The sequence below is a fragment of the Osmerus mordax genome, chromosome 21 (assembly GCF_038355195.1).
Source record: "Osmerus mordax isolate fOsmMor3 chromosome 21, fOsmMor3.pri, whole genome shotgun sequence".
Lineage (NCBI taxonomy): Eukaryota > Metazoa > Chordata > Actinopteri > Osmeriformes > Osmeridae > Osmerus > Osmerus mordax.
The window spans coordinates 3,727,192-3,748,840 of NC_090070.1; the positions used below are offsets into that span (position 1 = coordinate 3,727,192).

The 21,649-nt window shown below is 45.2% G+C and overlaps 1 protein-coding gene across 4 annotated transcripts in view; it reads right to left on the minus strand.

Annotated features, from left to right (window-relative positions):
- Positions 1-21,649, minus strand: part of LOC136965124 (protein jagged-1b-like) — a 28,164-nt gene that overhangs the window by 2,732 nt on the left and 3,783 nt on the right. For 2 of the 4 annotated variants that reach the window (XM_067259130.1, XM_067259129.1), the window contains exons 3-23: positions 18,845-18,902; positions 15,188-15,445; positions 14,389-14,449; positions 13,809-13,939; positions 13,472-13,591; positions 11,113-11,226; positions 10,806-10,919; positions 9,366-9,479; positions 8,555-8,601; positions 7,988-8,161; positions 6,205-6,355; positions 5,211-5,375; positions 3,806-3,919; positions 3,292-3,405; positions 2,854-2,967; positions 2,492-2,608; positions 2,285-2,312; positions 1,818-1,903; positions 883-996; positions 567-676; positions 151-381 (exon numbers count right to left, since the gene is read on the minus strand). In XM_067259130.1, the coding sequence (XP_067115231.1) occupies positions 151-381; positions 567-676; positions 883-996; positions 1,818-1,903; positions 2,285-2,312; positions 2,492-2,608; positions 2,854-2,967; positions 3,292-3,405; positions 3,806-3,919; positions 5,211-5,375; positions 6,205-6,355; positions 7,988-8,161; positions 8,555-8,601; positions 9,366-9,479; positions 10,806-10,919; positions 11,113-11,226; positions 13,472-13,591; positions 13,809-13,939; positions 14,389-14,449; positions 15,188-15,445; positions 18,845-18,902 (2,535 nt within the window). Of the gene's footprint in view, positions 1-150; positions 382-566; positions 677-882; positions 997-1,817; positions 1,904-2,284; positions 2,313-2,491; positions 2,609-2,853; positions 2,968-3,291; positions 3,406-3,805; positions 3,920-5,210; positions 5,376-6,204; positions 6,356-7,987; positions 8,162-8,554; positions 8,602-9,365; positions 9,480-10,805; positions 10,920-11,112; positions 11,227-13,471; positions 13,592-13,808; positions 13,940-14,388; positions 14,450-15,187; positions 15,446-18,844; positions 18,903-19,311; positions 19,392-21,649 lie in introns of those variants that run through there. The other 2 variants (XM_067259132.1, XM_067259131.1) reach the window with 2 other exon arrangements.

Here is a 21,649-nt window from a genome sequence, read left to right on the forward strand (position 1 = left end):
CAGACCACGTCTCAGCCCATTTATTGTCTTTTCTAAGTGAATGAATGTATTGTTCATGATCCAATTGAGAAACCCATCGTGTGAACTACTTTCTCCCCCAGGACCATTCGAGGAAGATTAGGACTGAAATGTGTTTTCTTATCAACTCACTTGTGGCATTATGTCCTTGTTGAAGGTAAATGTGACGTTGGCACAGTTGCCATCAGGTCGGCACTCGGCACGAACTGGGAAGCGATGAGAGGGGGACCAGCACTCCCCCTGGTTAGGGCAGGGCTTGATGAAGCAACGCTCATCGCGGATCGGCACGCAGGACTGGCCGGACGAGCAATCGCCTCCGCGCGTTTTACCATGGAGTCTGCATGGCTTGGGGCCGCACCAGATCTATAGGGAAACCATTGTAGTAACCTTTAAAGCCATTTACTGTTTGGTCCGTTAACAAGGCACACCATCTTGTTCTCAAATTGAAAAACCAAGAAAACTTTAACGTTGTGCTGCTTTGTAGGTTAGGTTCGAAATGCATCACAGCCTGCTTTCAGTTTAATACAACTTGCAAAAACGTTTCACACCTTTGTACAAGACACCTTCCCATTGTTGCACTGGCAGGTGTTGCATTCATCATCCCACTTAGTCCCATCAGCAGCCACCAATCCATTGACAACACATGGTCTCCCAGTGACTACAAGGCATAGAAATAAATCAGAAATAAATAACAAGGAATCCATGTCAACATTGCCTCAGACTTAACTACTACTCAAAGGCTTAGTTTCTATACTCTGCCAATATAGTTGCACTCCATAGGTGGTAGTGCACCTAAAAAAGTGTAGTTCCTAACTCCATGTGGAGCGTGGACTGCTGGAAAGCAATGGCTGCTTGGGCCCTTACCTTCTTGGCACCTGTGTCCGGTTCTGCCGGGTGGACACAGGCAACGGTAGGCGTTGATCTCGTCTACGCATGTAGAGCCGTAAGCGCAGGGCGAGGACTGGCACTCATTGATGTCTGTGGACACATGCAGGCGAGAATAGCAAGTGTTAGATTCCCAATCAGTTATGGACCTACCATAGACCCATCATCCTGAAATGCGTCTGTTCGTCTGACCGACAAATGTGAGCAACTCCGGAGAGAGATGGAGAACAAGAATGACTTGTTTTTAACTTGTCCCAATCTAACTCAATACTGATTAGGGGTCCGAGAGTACAAGTAGTCAACAGTATCAAGATCTAAATATGCGGCAGGCTAACAGGGTCAGTTGCTCACATTTTCCATGACCATCTATAGGAGGGAAATAACTGCACTAGGTATCATAAGCCCTGGTTTGCGTGCTAACCATTGGTGTCCATTGCTTACTGGGTGGGGATGTCATCAGTGGTAAACAATACCACTAAAAAAACAACCAAATTAGCTCAAAGCTCCCTTTAAAGGGATAGTTAGGGTATTAGACCCAAATCTGATTTAGGTTGACCTATGCCTTTAACAGGATCAAAGCGCTTACTGAAGCATGAACACATCAAACCCATCGACCATAAGCCCTCAGCCACTGTGATGCCCTGTAGACCCATCGCATCCTTAATACGTCCTGACCTAGCTCTGGCTTAGCCCTGACTTTTGTCATTGCTTAAGCATAGCAAACGGAGAAAGAGACAGACAATGAGAGAGACAGAGAGAGAGAGAGACAGAAACAGAGACAGACAGAGAGACAAAGAGAGACACAAAGAGAGAGAGACAGAGAGATACAGAGAAACAGAGAGAGAGACACAGAGAGAGAGAGACAGACAGAGAAACAGACACAGACAGAGAGACAGAGAGAGTCAATTACTCACTAATCCTGCAGTCAGGTCCGGCGAATCCAGGAGCGCATTCGCACCGGTACCAGTTGTCCCCGTCCACACAAGTCCCACTGTTGTAGCTGGAGGAAGAAAGAAAAAAAGATATTGGTTCATCTCCAAACCAATCACATAATAATTAATCAACAAGATCTAAGAAGGAATGTATCAAGTCATCACAGTTAAATACGTGTATACGTGTAAATTGTAGTCATGTTGTTATCGTTAGGCTGCTGTATGGTAGAAGCAGAATGGGGAAATAAAAGTCATGATGGCCACCTAAAGTCTTAAGTCAAACGTGTGATTCCGCCTATTGTTGACTGTGTACATGTCAGTATATGAGAACTGTGTGTATGTGTGCACGTTTCAATGTGTGTATGTGGGAATGTGTGTTTTATCAGCAGTGGGACATTCCTAAGGAGAGATGTGTTTACTGAGGCTAACTTGGTTTGGGATTGACTTACCAAGGGTGGGGATTGCAATCGTTGGAATCTGTAAAAGGACAAATAAAAAAGGTGAGACACACATTTGGGAGGTTCAGATACACTCAAAAAATTATGTGGGTGGGTTTTAGGTGAAAGCGATTAAATGATCACTTTAAAAATAAATAAATATATAAAAATAAACTATGTCTATTAAAACACATTTGTTCCTCCCACACTGCCACTCACTTTGCTTGCAGGTCAAGCCCTCCCACCCCTCCTTGCAGACACAAGTGAAGGAGTCTCTTTTGACCACGCAGGTGCCCCCGTTCTCACAGGGACTGGGTAGGCAGCTGCTGTTTTTCGCTAGGGAGACAAACATAACCTTTAGCCATCATGTTAGCTGGCAAACAGAACCTTTAACCAACAGGCTAGCATGTGAAAAAATCTGAAATAAACTCTGAAAACAAAGTGCAGAAAACCACAATGGAATTAAAATTGTCATACTGAAATGTGCACAGAAAATTACTACTGCGAATGTGTAAGCTAAGGTGTTGCCATGTAAAGGTTTGATGGTGTATATCTTGGTGAGGGCTGGTTGCTAAACTCACCTATATTACAGGTGGCCCCCTCCCATCCAGCTGCACACATGCATTTGAAGGCATCCCCTTCGTCGTAGCATGTTCCGCCGTTGTTACACGTCACCTCGTCACACTGACTTTCCCCTGGGTAAACAGCAGGCTTGTGTTAGCGATAGCTAGCTAACATGCGGCAGTCAAGCTCACTTTTGGGTCAGTCATAGTCTTAAAGCCTGCCCTCTAAACCTGTGCCATCTCTGCCTTTGTGAACACAGCAGACGCACATATGGCGACAAGCACGCACATGCGCCACAACATCACACACACACGCGCAACTCAAGCACTTACACGACCACCAACATTTGAATTGTCCCAAACACAATTTACACTGGAACCCACCTCCCCACCAAATCCCACCCCCGGGCTAAACACACATCTTGTGGAAGGAAACCTTGTGTATTAGTTGCTTACTAGAGTGGCAGGTTTTTCCCTTCCACCCGTTCTGACACTCGCAGTAGAAGTCATTCACCAAGTCTCGGCACGTGCCACAGTTGTGGCAGGGGCTCTTGCTGCAATCATCAATGTCTGAGCAAGGTAGAAGGGGGATTGAACATGAACACTTCTGACAGCCTGCAGGGCATCTTGAAAGACCCCCAGGTTAGACCAGTTTTAGAAGGGCATTCATCTATCCCCCCCCCCCCCCCCCCAAGAGCAAGATTGATACATTTAACTGTATATGTTAACTATAGGGTTTTAACAAATTATAATACAAATAAATATATATATTTGTGTTTAGATACACTATAAGGCTAATTGTGAGACATGTAATACAGTGTGGGGAAATACATGGAAGTCAGTTCATAAAGTGGAAAAACATTTATAAAAGACATGTTGTATACTGTACATTATGGTGATTTCTAAAAAAGGAAACTGAATAGAAAGTGGGAGACAGACCCCCCAGAACCAAGACACTGGGAGAACTTACTGTTCTCACAGTTGGGTCCCTCCCAGCCCTCCGCACAGATGCACTGGTACAGGCTGACTTTGTCGATACATGTTCCCCCGTTCTGACATGGCCCGCTCTCACAGTCATTTATATCTGGGATAAAGACACAAAGACAGAACGAGAGAGATGGGAAGGGAGAGGGAGAACAAGAAATAGGGATAGAGAGGAAAACAAAGTAACAGGCAGAGCGAGAGGGAGGGAGAAAGAAAATTAATTATGACAACATGCACATTCAAAGCATGCAATAGAAGCATGCAAACCACCACAAACTCTTAGAGCCTGTCAATCCCTAGGTTGTTCCCTAGGAGTTTCGGGTTGTCCATAGTCCAGGAACAATGTTCAGGCACACACACTTTCAGTAATGACCTGGATGATGAGCTGAATCAGGTTAGCTACAATTAGGGCTGACGTACAGGGCTGTAGCTCTCCAGGAACAAGGGTTTCACAGCCTAGCTCTACCCCATTTAAGGAGTAAGAACACTGCCTTTCAGTTGACTTGAAGCATTATCCCCTCGAGCCTCGTATACTGTACTTTGACCATCTCAGGTCAAACAACTAAGCACAAACTCCCCCAGAATGCCTTATTTTCCTTGGTGTCACTCAAAAACAAAGCAGAGCAAGGTGGGTGGGTGGGGAGGGACGGAGAGGAGTAGGAAGAGCACGAACAACCAGACTTCCTGGCGGTGGTAGTGCGGTGGGGGGGGACTCATTTAACAACTTCTAGCCCCCCGTCCCCGTCCCCCGCCTCCCATTGGCCTGTGAAGGCTAGGGAGGGTGATTAATCTTACCCCTGGCTTGAGACAGGATAGGCCTTGCCTGGGGCCTGCCCCTCCCCTCCATCAAAACTGATAACCCCTGCTTACTGACAGGCTGGTTCGCGTGACTTTCTACAAGCTAGGCTGCTAGTCAGCTACCCTCACATCAATCAAATGGAGCGGGGCCACTGATGCCTAAAGTATTGCTGGGGGGGGGTCTCCACTCCAAACCCAGGGTCTCTCTTAAGAATGTGTCGAAGATAAGCGTCACCGGTTTGGATGGAGCTACCGGACATTCCACACAGTATGTTTTGTGATGTGTCGCGACAGGGAAGAGGTCATTAGTCAGTAGTTGTTATGACTGCTTCTGAGATGCTTGTGTGACTGACTTTTGGCCTACTTTGGTTTGAGAAAGCACACACACACACGGACAATCAGTATTAAGGCCTGCCAGTGCCACCAGAGGGACTTTACAGTCCTTCAAAACACCTCATTGCCCTCATATATCTCTTTTTCTTTTGGGGGGGAAAACCCCTCTTATCTCTTGCAAATGGAACAATTTTCCACCCATTTATCCTCGACCATTCACATGAATATCCATTTCTGGATTAAACACAGGTGTAACTTACTCTCGTGGCAGTAGGCGCCTGTGAATCCTTCTTGGCACACGCAGCTGAACTGGCCACCAGCCTGGCTCCGGCAGCGCCCGTGGGGACCGCACACGTTGGATGAAATGAGACGTACCCCTCCCAGGGTGCTGTTGGACGCCACAGCAACTGTGCAGCTGTCAATCACTGCAGAGGAAGGAGCAGCAGGGCGCAGGAAACGATTAGTGCTATTAAAAGGCGGTAACGGTAATCCTGATGTGTTTCATGTGAGCAGACGTATATTTCAGATTATTTGGTTCGCATTTATTTCTGATAAAGCAATGAAAATGAGAAAATCCCAAAACACACATTTTCACTCGTTTTTTTATGTCTGTTTATGGGTTAGTTCTTGCACTAATCAAAGGTTGAAGCCTCTAAAACACACACACACACCTTCCATGCTACTAATCACCAAGGGGGGTCAACAGAGAATCTACCAGGAAGAACACACACTGAACTTGGCAGCTTTTTTTCTGGGCCATTTTCAAGAGGTGAACAAAGGCGGGAGGAGGGAACATTTTCAGAAGCTTAGGCATTCTGTCAGAAGGTGATGTTTGAAGGGAGTGTCCTTGTCAAAAAGGAGTTTGGCACTGTCAGGATTAAAAACATGAAACCAAATCTTAACCCTTCCCATGGTAACAAGGGCCTGGGGGAGAAGGCAGAAAATGGGTTTGTGGTGTGGCTCGCTAATGCTAGGCCTCCAAACAACAATGGGATGACACACACTCAGCACAATGGCCTTGAGTTAGCGAGATTAATTTACAGCTCTTCCGGCTACATAAGCCTCCTTTTCCTATTTACAGTTGGCTATAAAATAAGTGTCCTCAGATTGAAGATCTACAAGGGTTAGCTTTTATTAGTGTTAGCCTAGCCAGTTAGCTTAACCAGTTAGCCTAAGAAATGCTTAGTCGACTCCTTGCAACACTGTGAATACCAAAATAATAAGAAAAAGAAAATAGCAGAATGCAATATAAACCTTTGCAGGGGGTGGTGCGACAATGGTCCTTAAGGTGAGAACAGTTCTTGCCCTCGTAGTCTTCAGGACATTTGCAGAAGTAATCTGTTGCCAGATTGAAACACTGGGCACCATTTTGACACAGGCTTGGCATGCAGTAATCGATATCCAGCTGAGAAGGTGAGATAAAGAAAAAGATGACAATTAGACTAACGTAAGGACAGGCATACCTATAATTTGGCATTGCCTATGGTAATACTCTACACCAGTGTTGCCACAGTTACTTTGAAAAAGTAACTTAGTTACATTACAAGTTGAGTCAGGTGGCTGAGCGGTTAGGGAATCGGGCTAGTAATCTGAAGGTTGCCAGTTCGATTCCTGGCCGTGCCAAATGACGTTGTGTCCTTGGGCAAGGCACCCTACTTGCCTCAGGGGGAATGTCCCTGTACGTACAAGTCGCTCTGGATAAGAGCGTCTGCTCCATGACTAAATGTAAGTTACTTGATTTTAAAAGTAACCAAGTTATATTACAAGTTACTTTATTAGTTACATTCAGCAGCTGCCGACAACATCCCCGCCGCCTCAACATAAAAATAGGTGCGTTCAACTTCATGCAGCGCCGGCGTCGCCTGCAGCCCGGCTGACTTGAAGCAGCCAATGGCATTCTCAACTTCAAGGCAGCCGGCTGCTGCCGGCTGTCAGCGCCGCCGGTGCTGCATGAAGTCGAACACACCTATTGACAACTGGCTCTATAAGTTTGACTGTGCAGTGCTACGACTCCAAATGTTTCTTCAAATTTGACGTCGTGTTTTTGTAGCTTGATAGCACTTTGTCGCCACCAGCACAGAGTGTACAACGAACCTTGATATTTCCATCTTTAGTTGACAAATACTCAAAATAGTGATTGTATTTCCAACTTGAAAATGCACATCTCTCTCTCTCCTGCTACATTGTTGTTTGTGTCGCTGAGTGGTAGGTCTATGTATATACACGTGACGTGACCCTCGTGCTGAAAATGTGACTTAATTGTCGCATAGGCTTAACTCCCAGAGACGCAAGAAGAAATCAAATATATATTTTACTATTAATGACAAAATAGTAACGCACAGTGACTTGGACAAGTAACTTTAATCTGATTACTGGTTTGGAAATAGTAACGCGTTAGATTACTCGTTACTGAAAAAAGTGTTCAGATTAGAGTAACGCATTACTTAGTACCGGCATCACTGCTCTACACATTACCATGGAAACCAGCTCAAGAACCAAAAGCCAAATCTCAACAAATGGTAAGGTCTTAAGGGGGGGTGGGGGGTTAGATTTGGCAGATAAAAGTTTGTTCGTTGTGCATCCAAGTGCTAACAAGCGTGACAAAGCCATGGTTTCGTGTTGCATCGATCCCTGAGTGAGTCACGGGTGCGAGTACATTACAGCGGAGGGGCTGGCGAGAAGAGAGAAAGGTGAGTGAAGGGAAACAATAGCGACAACATTGAGGAGGGTATGAAAACAGATCATGGCCAAGAGATTAAGAGTTTGAGAGGCTTCCCTGTAACAGATTAAAATATCCGATTACCTCACCTCCCACATCCTCCCATTAACCATTAACTCTATGGGTAAGCACTTATCTAAACTTGTATCCAACACTTGGGAAGATTCTGCCTTCCCTGATGAGGCAGAGCCTTGATCTAAAACCAGGTACGGATGTTTTGATGTGAGGAAACATTTGATTCTCTAAATCTGTTATTTGGGAAACGTCTACCCACCGTGGAGAGTCCTTGGTGGTGGGAGTGGTCTGATGACTGCTCACCTGACATAGTTGGCCAGAGAAACCTGATGGACATAGGCAATGGAAGCCATTTGTGTCATCCTGGCAACGGCCACCATTCAAACAGGGGCCACTGGCACATTGTTCGATGTCCTTCTCACAGTGCTCGCTACCAAAGCCTGGCGGACACACGCATCTGTACCCGTTCACCACGTCCTGCAAGAAAGAGAGGGAGACAGAGAGAGAGATAGAGACAAAGACAGAAAGGGAGACAGAGAGAAAGAAATCGGCGGTGAGGGTGGGTGGAATGGGTGTTATAAAAAACAAACCATTGTAAGTGGGACACACACACACACAACTGCAATTGTGTCCCTGGCAGGGGACAAGAATGTTTATGGTAATCTGATCTATTGTATGGAAGCCTTCCGTCTATCCACATCCCTTGTCTCTGTCTCTCTATCTAACACACACAGATACTTGTGTCTGTGCTCTTAGAGCATGTGTCAGCATATGCCATTTTTAAAACGTCTACAAAGAATGAAGACAGAAAGGGGTAAAAAAAAAAACATTAAAAACTTTTTATCAATCTGATCAAACAGAAACACTTACCTTACAGGTTCCACCATTCTGACATTGGCCCTGGCAGTTGTTGACATCTGATGGTAGAGTAACATTATAATTCACATTGTAATAATTGAAATGATAAAATGTTTGTCTAAAAAAGGGGGCATCACTTATTTTTTTATAAAAAAAACATTATGTACACCATTTGACTCCACTAAGGCATGGCCCTGATAAGAACTCTTGTCAAGATTTCCTGTGAGCTTTCCTCCAGATAAGCTTGTTAAGAATGGGTGGGAAAAGCACAGTGATTCACGCTGCCTTGGTTAGCCAAGCCTTCACACGATTGTTGTGGGCAGACGTTATCTTAACGTTATCGTCCGCCTGGCTGTGCAAGCAGACCTAATGACTTGCGATAAAAGTGTGTTGTTCTTTTACTAAGTAATTGTTTTCCCCTCTTCTTCTGCACTAGGCCATTTCCACACTGACCACTCCCCTGGTCCATAAAACGCTCAAGGGCTTGGCCAGGCCCTGAAGATGAACGATAGCCTTAACCTTTACTGGAGCTGCCATGAAAAACACTGCCCCCTCCCCCAACACACAAGTCACTCCCTGTTTGAAAAGAGTTGATTTACAGTCAGCCGGTCTAACCTTGGGTCTCAGAATTACAATATTGTGTGCTTGCTGCTAGTACACCCCAGAACAGTAGCCGATGGCTCTAGAAATAATTATTGCTTGGCCTCTGTGTAAGATGAGCCACCTTAATAGATAAGGTGCTGTAGGAGCGAGGCTGGAACCAAAGCCTGCATTCTCTGAGCTGCCATCACAACACCTACAAGCAGTGGTTCCTGATACTTACTTGTGTCACAGTTCTGGCCCATCCAACCGGGAAGGCACTCGCAGAAGTAGCTACCAATCAGGTTGCGGCAGGAGTTGGAGTTGACGCAAGGATCCATGTCACACTCGTTGGCGTCTAAAACCCCACAATGACAAGAAAAAAAACAAGAGAAAAGGAATTCCATTGTCAGATTGAGAGGTGTGTGTAACCTAGCAATGGAATGTGTGTGTGGTGGGAGGTGGTGGTCAGCCCCATAGATATATATAAAGACTAGATGTCTTACGGCGGAGTCTAGAACGTCCGCACATGGCGGCCATCTTACTACAGTCAACTCGCTCACCCATAACATTGTGTTGATTCTACATGTACGTTTGTTATCAATGTCAGAGATGTCGTTATGCCACTGCATACTTCTATTCTATTAAAAAAAAAACATAATTATTCATAAGTATGCAGAATCTCTGACATTGATAACAAACCAAACCGTTTCAAAATCGGTTGAAAATTGAGCAAGTTATGATCATTTAAAAAGTACATGTAGCATCAACACAATGTTATGGGTGAGCGAGTTGACTGTAGCAAGATGGCCGCCATGTGCGGACGTTCGACTCTGTTGTCCGGCAACGCGGACGAGACATCTACCCTTTATATATATCTATGGTCAGCCCGCTTTCATTCTAGAAGAGTCTTGTCTGTTACCATGGAGAAAAGCTATTGGGACAAACAAACAAACAGAACTATCCTGCCAGAGGTGGATGGTGAATCGGTGAAGGTTGTAGGGAGGGGGTAAAATAAAAGGCCAGAAGAGGGAAAGAGATTGTGGAGGAAAAGTGTGGGGCAGTTGGGGCCAGTTGTTAGTGGATTAAAAGCAGTGAATAGAGTTTACGGCACCCACCAACATCTTCACAGCAACCCCCTGTCCCTGACCCCGTCCCAAAGGAGTCATTCCTTAAAGGATGATCCTGCCCCTGCAGATTAGGAAATCCCACTTTAATCCATTGCCACCAAGGACTCCCAAAAGGAGCCATGGAATGGAATGCAATGCCCAAAAGACCTCAGCGCCATCACACAGGGCTCAACATGTGAAAAATCAGGTTTTTAACCACCAGGCCAGGGACCTGCTGCGTGGGCACATTTCCATTCCATTTTTTTCCATTCTAAAACCCTCCAGAGCACTGTCCCATGATTGTCCCTGTCCGCTGTTTTTTTTGTTTTTTTCACATTTGTGTTTTTTTGGGAAAATATATAAATATACTGAATAAATAGCTAAGAAACCAAATAGAGGAATGACTAGAAAAGTCACAGGTACTGAAGCAAGCTGAAATATTTTGGGATTGAGGAGGACTGGAGGGTCAAGGACCAAGACGAGTTGTGGCTTTTCAAATGTTGGGAGAATGATGGGGAGAAGAAGAAAAAGCTCAGTGGGATTCAGGTGAACTGAAGGGATTCAGATGAAGCTACCGATGAGGCAGGTCTTGCCAGTCCACTGGGATGGACAAGTGCACTTGAAGCCGTTGACCTGGTCCTGACAAATGCCCCCATGACTGCAGGGATTGGGGAAACACTCGTCCACATCTGACAAAAGGAGGAGGAGAGGACACGTTTAGCCTCCATCCTGGGATTTCAGTACTAACTTCCTTATTAATTCATACATGTCTATATGAGCCTCCAAATGCATTTCTCATCCGACGTTGCAATTCTACAGGGTTGTCAACAGTCCTCATAATCCCACTCCCATCCGTCCCCCCGTGCACCCATCAGGTCTTACTGCTGGTGCAGGAGGGCCCACTCCACCCGGGGGCGCACTGGCACTCGAAGCCCTGGCTGGTCTCCACACAGCTGCCCCCGTTGAAGCACGGCTCCGACAGACAGGCATGCTCCGCTGCATTGGAAGGAGAAGGAGACGAGAAAGAAAAACGAACATTAAGGCCTGAAGTGGATGAGGAGGGTAGTTTAGAAAGAGAGGATGAGAGAGAGTGACAATATGAGTGAATGACAAAGCAAATTGGAAGAAGAAGGGGGGGGGGCGCAGAGGAATAGAGAGAGAGAAAGAGCGAAAGAGGGAGCGAGAGAGTTTCTCTCTGTGGTTCTCACACTGCAGGAGGGTGAGGTGGGTGCTGGGTTTCCCCCCCTAGCTCATGTCAGTTCCCACCGGTTCTCAGTTCTCTCCCCGGCTACCGCCAGCAGAGAGGAAAGCCCCTTTGCCCTCTCGCTAACCAGCTCTGGACCACACCATGCAGAGGCTCAGTGTGTGTGTGTGTGTGTGTGTGTGTGCGCGCGCGCACGTGACAAAACTAATTTTGAGAGAGAAAGAGAGAGAGAGAGAAGGTGATTGAGTCAAGGAGAAAAATGCTGATGCAGAGGTAAAGAGAAGGAGAAAGTGACAGATCAGGAGAGAAACGGATGAAGAGAGAGACAAAGAGAGTGAGCGAGCATAATGATGGATGGGAGTGCACAACAAAAAGGCAGAGGCCAAACCAGATGGGAAAAGATAAGGCAATGGAATGCGATGGCAGAAACTGTCACCGCAAATGATGGAGTGAAAAAGAAACCCCATGTAAGGGGAGGGAAATAAGGAATTACGGTATTTAAGAAGCCTGAGTTTGCAAAACAAAAACAAACTAAGAAAAGAAAATGTCCCAATATTCCTCTCACTAGCCCCTAAGGGGGGTGTTGAGGGGACTAGCAGGAAGCCGTCTGTCACGCCGCACTGACCCACACGGCCACGCACCATGACTTCCATTTGAGTGCAAATCATCCTCTCCCTCAACAGCAAGAGGGGAGGAAATGGAGAGAAGAGACGGAAAGAGGTGAACGCCACGAGTCACAATGGATTTCTCCTCCACTAATCAATGAATGGTTTACATTCTTGGCTGGGATCGCATTGAGCGGAGAATGAAGACTGTCGACTGGTGACAAGGCTTTAGGCGGCGAGGGAGGGGGACAGAAGACAAGGAAGAGGGAATATAGAGGGAGAGACCATATGGAAGTGTGGAGAGAAAAAGCATGAGGAAGAAAAGAGGTGATCGAAAGAAGAACAGTAGACCAAGGTAGGGAGGGAGTAGCTGCTGGCTATGAGAAGAAAGCTTGGTTGGAAACCCCCCCTCTCCCCCTCCCTCTCCCTCTCTCTCTCTCCCTCCATCCCCTCTTTGAGATGACCGGCAGTGACAGCTTTCAGGAGGAGATAGAGAGAGTGACAGAGAGAGAAAACAGAGGGGGCAACTCTCCTAGACAAACACTAACCCCATACTTCCAACTGCTAAAGCCTACAAATGGGGCTTCATCCACAATTAGCTGAGTCATGCCTCGAATGACCCCATGCAAAACGAGGTCTCCTGTCGACTTACTCACAACACACTATACACAAACTTTATTGACCGAGTTTAAGTTCAAACAAACATAGATAATTTTACTGAAATCACAAACCCTTTTCAACAAACTCATGTCCTTAAATAAATAATGTGTAACCATAATTGTTAGTAAAGTATCCCAACCTAAGAGATATTCACACTCAAAAACAAACAAAATATATAAAAATGACCTAATGAGGTAGCTCCACAAAACACAACAACCTTAGGGCGTGGGACAAGTTATCCGGATAAATGTAAAAAAATATATATACACATAATAATAAAGGGGCAGATTCATTCTCTGGTTCCCTGGGCGTTGCCTTAACGAGGCAACATCCTCTTGGGTGGGGTGACCACGGGATGGGGACACTGAGCACCCCAAAGAATGCTGGCCAGGAACCTCCCTGCACGGATAGGTTAAGCTCAGAACTGACCCTTGACCCCTGAACTGCGACAGAACTTCCCACAGAGTCTCAGGGACGAGTGATTGCGATCTGGTCCCGGCCAGGAGTTAAATCACATGAAGAACTCATGAGCTAATCAACAAGCCAGATGAACGTTACACAAGTTTTGAGTTATGAGAATGAAGCAATCAAAGGTAAAAGTTAAAAGAAAGGAAGTGAGTAGAGTCTCTAAGACAGATAGAAAACTAGATCGATAGAGTGAGATAAAAGACAGTGTAAACAACAAGATTATCACCACTGTGTTTACATCTACAGTGTATCATTTGATATCTTTCCAATGTGTGACAGCCAAGTTTGTCTGAGGGACACTCACCTCTCTCACAGTTGACCCCGGAGTAGCCTTCGGGGCAAGCACAGTGGTGCTTGTCAGGCCCTGTGTTACTGCAGGTCCCCCCGTTCAGACAAGGCTGGCGCGTGCCACAGGAGTTCAGATCTGGAAGACAGGATTGGACCATGAACAAATAGCAGGGGGGTTGGGGGGATGTTCCATTTTTCACTAGACGTCAGTATAACTGCCTAAGCACCAGGGAGTGTTGTGTGTGTGTGTAACCTACTACTTATGACACACATCTGGGTTCATGTCTTCCATAACATAATAGTTACTCACACTTATCTGTGTGTTCTTTGTGTGTTTGTCCTTGTCCTCCTACCTTTGTCACAGAGTTGGCCTCCGAAGTTGGTGTCACACAGACACTGCCATGGTTCCACACAGGTGCCATAGACACACCCAGGGTGAGGGATGCACTTGTCGCAGTACTCCCCCTGCCATCCGTACAGACACCTGAAGCGTACACATACACAAAGGGATTTATAAACAGACTCAAAACATTTTGGATCGGACAGGGCCAAACACTGCTCCTTCTCTTGTCAGGAGAAGAGCTTGTCTGGACAGGGCACCAGAAAGGGTGGCTGAGTCATAACAAAAACAGATGGAACTCAAGCACATAACCATACAATCTTTCCCCTGGTAGACATCACCACCCTCGCTAACGGCAATCCATGATCTCAGTGTTTATAGCCAAAAATGTGAGAATAAACAGCAAAACCAATTGACAGTGTTGCACCAGTATGGAGTGAACTACAAACTATTGTATGCATATGGAGTGAGCCAAAACAAAGTATCTACAACGCCAATAGACGCTAGTTCTGTTTTCAGCTGGGAAGCTAAAGGCGTATGTAGGGTACCTCAAGTAACAATAGTAAAAAAACAAAAAAAAAATTAGAGCTTACTTGCAATCTCCTGGCACTTTACAGGATCCATGTTTTGTGCTACAGCCCTGCCGGCAGATAGCTGGGTAGCAGACAAAGCACGAGAGAGAGAGAAAGAGAGAAAGATAAAAGTGTAACATGATAACTGGGAATAAACAAGGGCATGAGAAAGAAAGTGATGTGGAGAATAACAATGATGATGTCAGCCCCCTCTCCAAAAACACTCCTAACCCCCCCACCCTCTCCCACCATCATCATCATCCCCGGCCCTCTGCCACCATTTCATCCACCAAACTCGTGGGAATGTTCTAATCTCCAACTAGTCCAGTAATCCTACAAAATCCAAGACTTATCCCGGGTCCTGCCAGCGATCCCCTGTTGGAGGATACAGGGCCTGGGCGGGGGTGAGGGGGGCTGCGCTGGCACGTTGCAGCAGCAAATTCCAAAAGGCAATGCTAACTATTTGTACTAGCCACTGCATGGGGCCCGAATCTGCAGCACTAATACCTCTGTTTGAATGGTTGAAAAAGCCAGCTTGACTGCCTGTCCTGATATCAGTTATTCAAACTCTCTCCTGTACTCTGTCTCTCTTTTTCTGTCACACTAGTCTGGCTCAGGTAAGCCTGGTTCATCTAAACGTCTGTTTTTACGACAGCTTCATCTGGCTGAAGGAAAAGTCTTGTTTTGGTCAACTATCACACTAACAACGCTGGCCTGCATGTCATTTCTCATCATCATCATCAGATTGACTGACCACATGTACGCAATGACTTTTTGCATGGGATACCATACACAATGCAAATTCTTTTCAAACCCTTACCAGTGTTGCATTCTGGACCGGACCAGCCCTCCAGGCAGGTTTTGTTGCCGTTGTGGTCGCAGTCATAGTGACCAAAGAAGTCGTCCCGGGGCCGGCAGAACTTGTTGCAACCGAAGCCATAGTAGTGCTCGTCGCAATTCACACGGATCTGGTATTCAAACTGGGCCACCGGCCCATTATGCTTCACGTTCTGCCACTGGCGGCTAGGGTTGATCATGCCCGACTGGACAGCTCTCTCGATCACCTCGCCTCCCACACCTGATTAGGGAACATGGAGGGAAAGATCATAGAAGGGCACACATGATGGGAATAAAGAAACAGTATGTTGCATATAAAACAAGACCAGACTTGACACATGCATGTAAACATAGTCAAATCCACACTTGCTAGTGAAAGTAACCTATTCATATCTACAATGAGCTTAGCCGTCCACTGCTGCCAACAAACACATGACTTCCAGTCGTGTCTTTGCACTGTCTGGCCATCGTTCTACCCACACACGTCTTTTCCTGACCGCTTTGCCACCCTCCGTGCCCTCTCACCCAAACAAACACAACCTTTGCTTAGGTCGCCACCCAAGCAGAGTTGGGCATTGCCCAGCCTTGGTCTGGAACACCAAGGACACCAGCTGCACCAAGATCACAATTTCCATGGAAGAGTCCTAAAGAGCTTATATAAAAAGGTTCCATTGACATCGTTTACTAGTGTATTGAAAACACAGCAGTCAATGTATGACTGCAGCAATTCTGCAAAGATCTTCAAAAGCTTCACAAGAGAGCCTAAAAAGTATGTGAGTTTATTTACTTACTTTTGGGGAGGTGTTTTTTGTTACTCTAGTGTCAGTTGTAGTGCCATAGGCCAGACATAGTCATATTTCAGACCATTCTAGAATCCTGAGCTGGACTGTGGTATTTCTCCGGAGGGGTGTAAAGTGTGGTTGGGGTGAGGTGACACTCTTGCTCTACCCAAGGCTGGAGCAAGAGGGTCTTTGCCAAAAAACGGACAAAATGAAACTGGAGCCCGACCTTGAAGCAAACTGCAACCAGTCACATCAAACAGGAAAAGCCCAGGATGAAAATGGTGTAAGAACTAGCACTGAGGGAGCAGATGAATAAATGTTGTTCACATCAAAGACGTTTACTGTACCACCTGAGAAATTCTTTACAAATATTTAAACCTCTCAGTTCAATGGTGAATATTGCTTGGGCAGTCAAGGTAACACTAGCCTGACAGTTGGTACTGAACCAATGGGTCAAGATTATTGAAGCAAAATGTAAGGCATTAAACAAGTTAGTACTTGTTAGGTTGGTTTAACATTAGCTTTAAATCATCATGGAACAGATTTTAATCAGCCTGCTTATTCCCATTCACCTGCCTTATCCTGTTGACGTTTACCATCAATATTTGACCAGTCCTTGTTTGGCCCTCTTAATTAATAGCTCTTTTCATATGATCTAGTTCTATGTGTCAGCAGGAGGGCTAAAAAATATAAGATTTGTCATTTTCATATAAAACCTTAGTTTGTGGCAAACCATGTGGCAGAAAAGTACAATTCAGTTTCAAGCCCAAAGCAATATTGTCTGGGCCTTTCTCCCTGTCCTCCCCCTTTCCTGCCAAAGCACACCTGGACAGAGGTCAACGTACTCAGGGGCCGACTTCACACTGGCCCTATAATAGCTCCCTGGGGGACGCTAAATGCAACACACAGCCAGTGCTCCCACTGACCGCCTAAGGGCTGACGGTCCAGCCGAAAAACAAACAAACCTCAGCTGCAGCATGCTCCCTCCCTCCTCCACTTATCGCACTAGCGGTCGGTATTTTCTGAATGGTCCTATTGCATCATTCTATAGCAGCGTAAGTAACCATAAACAGTTAAGAAAGGGTTAAGAGACAATTTAATTGGGCAACATCTAGTTTGTCATCCAGTTGTGCACTGCTCAACGGTATGGGACTTTACAATTGGGAGCGGGAGCACATGCACACGCACAACAGTGCGACTTCATTTGTAAACAACAAGTATGATAAAAGCAAACAAGTAGCCTTCTACCTGCTATCAGCCATCAAATATTTGTAAACATTTTGGGATGAGGGGCTCCCTACCTTCGCCGTCTCCAACTTTAACCCTGAACCTCTTTACGTTTCTCTTATTTCCTTCCAATCCCCTTTTCTTTCCTCCTAGCAAAGGTCTCTCTTAGGACAGCCTGGACCTAACTCACTTCATAAGCATTACACACGCAAGTGTGCCTTAAAGGGGTCATTGATTGCAGAACCGAATTTACCTTGTCACAGTTGAATAATGACAGTTCAGTGTGTAAAATGGACATACAGTGAACCCCAAAGTCCATTGACACCTCTTTCCTATGCAAATCTCACAATTAAAAAATGTAGCTGTAAAACGGTAGGTTTTGAAAAAGCAACCGAACTGATGTCAGTTCGGTGGCTCGACCTTTTTTGGCTCTGGTCTGTACCTTTGTCATGCCCAAAAATTTGCTGCGCGCTGCTCTGTGTACTTCCACTGATATACAAAGAAGAACGTTTTTCAAGGCTATTGAAAATTGACTATGGTCGTAAATGCAGTGTTCCAGCCTGTACAGGGAATGCTGACACTTTTCAGTGTCTTCCCATGGAACCAAACACTCGACGGGCTGTGATGTTCGTCTATGAGAAGATCCTTGTGCAGTTTGACCCTCAATTACACATTTGCTCGAACCATTTCACCGAAGACAGTTTTGAAAACCTGGGACAATGTAAAGCAAGATTTGCTATGAAGCTGTTGCTGACAAGAGGTGCTGTTCCAACCTTATGTTCATCACAGCAATCGTATGATGTTGTCGCTAAGTTATTAGCAATGCTAACGTATCGTGCCTGTATCTAGCACCGGTAGAATGTGTGATGATTTAGTTTACTGGCAATGGGCGAACGTTATTTCATGTTCCTGACTGTTTTATTCAAATAAATAACCCGTGTTGTCATGTAAATCTACAATTCAAGATGCATGTTTGTCCAGATCTATTTTTCAGCAAGATAGCTAGAGCTAACTGAAGCTGAGTTGAATCACGATAGTTTGTTTGCTAAGCTGTAACGTTAGTGCTAACGTTACCCACCTAAGTCGATCCTGTTTGCTTTGACAACAGAAGTGGAAACAACTAACATAATCATTTCAAATTATATCTAGTCAATCTGTTGAAAACAGTGTTGTGTAGACACAATTGATTTATTTGTAAGTTTTTATTTCAAGTCTCCACCTTCATGTTTCAGTGAGTGTTGGCCGTGTTGCGTCTTTGCTCCGCAGCTTCACTCGTTGTAGACCAACCAATCAGTGCGCAGCTCATCTATATATTCATGAGCATACCATAAAAGGACAAAACCTAGCGTTTTTTCCCAAATTCACACAAATTCAACAAACACAAATTCACTGGACGCATCAGGGGGCATAGAACAGCACCCGGGCCATTTTTAGCCCAACCAATGTTACATACCCTATTCGGAGACCTTAAAAAACAGTGTGAAATACTCCCAAAACCCAGTCAATCACCCTTTTAAGCACCCCCCATTTCTTTGGTTTGAACCAGCGCTTCCAGGTCAAGGGCCATGTTATTTTTGTAAGGTGAAACCTGATGGGGAGTGGAGAGAGAGAGAGTTAATGGGAATACTTACTGCCCGTGGATGAGTCATTGTTGAAGTCCAATGCCTCCACGATCAGTGTATACGACCTCTGCAGGGAGAGGGACAGAAGTCAGGTCACAAACAAGTTCCAGCTGCTTTGACCCCCTTCACCCCTGGTGTGCCAACTAAGACTGCAGTATACTTGAATTTCAACGGCATAGTTACATTTACATTTATCAATTTAGCAGACGCTTTTATCCAAAGCGACTTCCAAGAGAGAGCTTTACAAAAGTGCATAGGTCACTGATCATAACGAGATAGCCCCAAACATTGCGGGTAGCCAAAACATACATTGTGAAAAAAAACAAATAAGTGCCAAAGGGAAGAACCGTAAGAGCATGTAGTTAAACAAGTCACAATTAAACAACATGAACTTCAAAAAGTGCAAGAGTGTACCTGTAGAAAACAGTAAAATATTTCACAGCGAGTACAAGGATTTTAAATCAGTTACAACTAACCAACAAGAGAAACAAGTCTCTCAATAAGAGTCATTGTGATCCTGGAGGAAACTAGCATCAGGTCCAGCAAATCATTCCTAAGTACCGTTGTACTCCCGAAACAAGTGCGTCTTAAGCCTTTTCTTGAAGGTGGGGAGACAGTCAGTGTCAGCAGTTTTGCATTGTTTTCAAACAACTCACTGAAAAGTAAGCAAATACATTTTTACAATTCTATCTATATAATTTCAAGCTAATTGAATAAACCTTGAGTGCTTCAAGTACTTTCTTAGATTTCATCATCCAGTTACATGTCAAAATGTAGGCTTTACTCCAATACCCTGAATTACAGTCTTTCAGTATTCCACATACAAACTGGCCCCAGTGGTTGGTTTGCTGATTTTGTTAAAGGTGAAATGTTGCCCTGAACTTGATACACAGTGCAAACACAGTGGTGTCCTTCCAACTTCCACCAATGAGAGGTTCACACACATGCCGATATATTGTCATTTAAGTCAGTGTCCACTGGCCATTTTCCATATATGGCAGATTAGCGAGCCGCTATCCTCCCCTAAGGCACTAGTCTCTCTGATCAGGGCAGGCTAAGCTGATCTATCTTTCCCCAAGCCACCCCAAAACAAACAGACAGCTCTCTTCATCTCTCCCCCGGATGGTGAGATCAAGGGTTGCGATAAAGAGAGCAAACTGCTGGCATTGTTTAAAAACATCCTGAGTTGCTTTTTTCTCTTTTCCCCAACTCCCCCTACTTTATCTTCCCTCATTCCCCATTCCTTACTTTCCTCTGTTTATCCCTGCATACATGCATGTGTTTGTGTGTTTAGTCAGTGAGAGTTAATGGGTAGAAAAGCCAGTACCATACACAAGGTAAAATGTGTGGGGTGTGTGTGCGTGCGTTGCGGGAAGGTAGAGGGTCCATTATTTTGGCACCTCTTTGAAACTCTTTGTCTCTCTTAAGGCCACCATCGCTCTCACCGGTATCGGATGACGGACAGGGGAGAGCTGAGGGAGGAGAGGGAGGTGTGTGCGTGTGCACAGAGGAGGGTGTGCGCATGTTTTAAAGTGCTCTCGGTGACAGTTTACAAATGTGTGTATCTAATATACATCAGATATTTGGTGTTTGTTTGTTCCAATGCTCATGTGCATACAACCTTGTCCGCACTTGGCTCCTGTCCAAAGCCGTGGGCCTCTCTCCACTTGTGACACTCACTTGTCAACATTCACACTCGCTCTCTTCGTAACACATGTCAATGAAGCTCCAGAAATGAGGGGGGGGGGGGGGGATAGTGGTGGGAAGACATCACGCAGACACCACTTGGCCTCAATGTTCTGCTTTCCCTCGCTCCCTAAACATCTCTCCGTCTCTGCTTTCTCCTCTAACCCATCTGCTTTTTATTGGAGTCTTTCCCAGTCCCTTGTGTTGGACTTATGTGGCCTTGCTACTTTCTCCCATTTAAACAAATGTTTGGCTGAAATAGATAAGGCAGGGTAGTTGCTCTGACTTATATTATCCTTTACAGACAAGGAAGTCATTAGTGGTTGAATCCTTGGGAAATTCAGATAAAGTGTTGATTAACTGTAAACCAATCAGATGCCCATAAAAAAACATACAATTTGGCTAAAGACTCCAAAAACTAAACAAGATATAACATGTGTGATCATACATTCCTGAAGAGACTCACAATATTGCACATTCAATACATGCCATATCTTCACCACTTCACCATGTCAATGAGATGGTTACCCAAATGCCCTTATGGAATATCTGCCAGGTAGCACATACTTCTTCTCCAAGGAATAATGCCTATCCTAACATCGGCTGGTCGCCAAGCCACCCCCCCAACCCTCTACCAATGCCATCTTTTGATGCAATATCATTTGGGTGGTTGGCATAGAGCCCAACTACATGGTTCAATACTTACGTTTTGGTTTCCCTGGCAGGAGATTATGTGTGGGAAAATAGTTTAAAAGCAAGTGAAAGGATAGAACAAGTCAGGGCAAGTCTAGAAAGGGAAGGGAGGCATCAATGTGAGCCGCAAGAAGGGCAGAGCTCACACGGCCACAGCCTAGAATGAAAGGTAAACAGAGAATGACAAATGATAAAATGGTATAATGTTTAGCTGCAAGGCTAACATATCGTCCTGTGCTTTTAAACTTTAAAGGTCCCATGACATGAAATGTTCACTTTCGGAGGTTATTTAACATTAATCTGAGTTCCCCTAGCCTGCCTTTGGTCTCCCAGTGGCTAGAAGTTTCAATAGGTGTAAACCAAGCCCTGGGTATTCTTCTCCGCCTTTGAGAAAATGAACGCTGAAACGCTCGGCTTTGAAAATCCTCTCCTTAT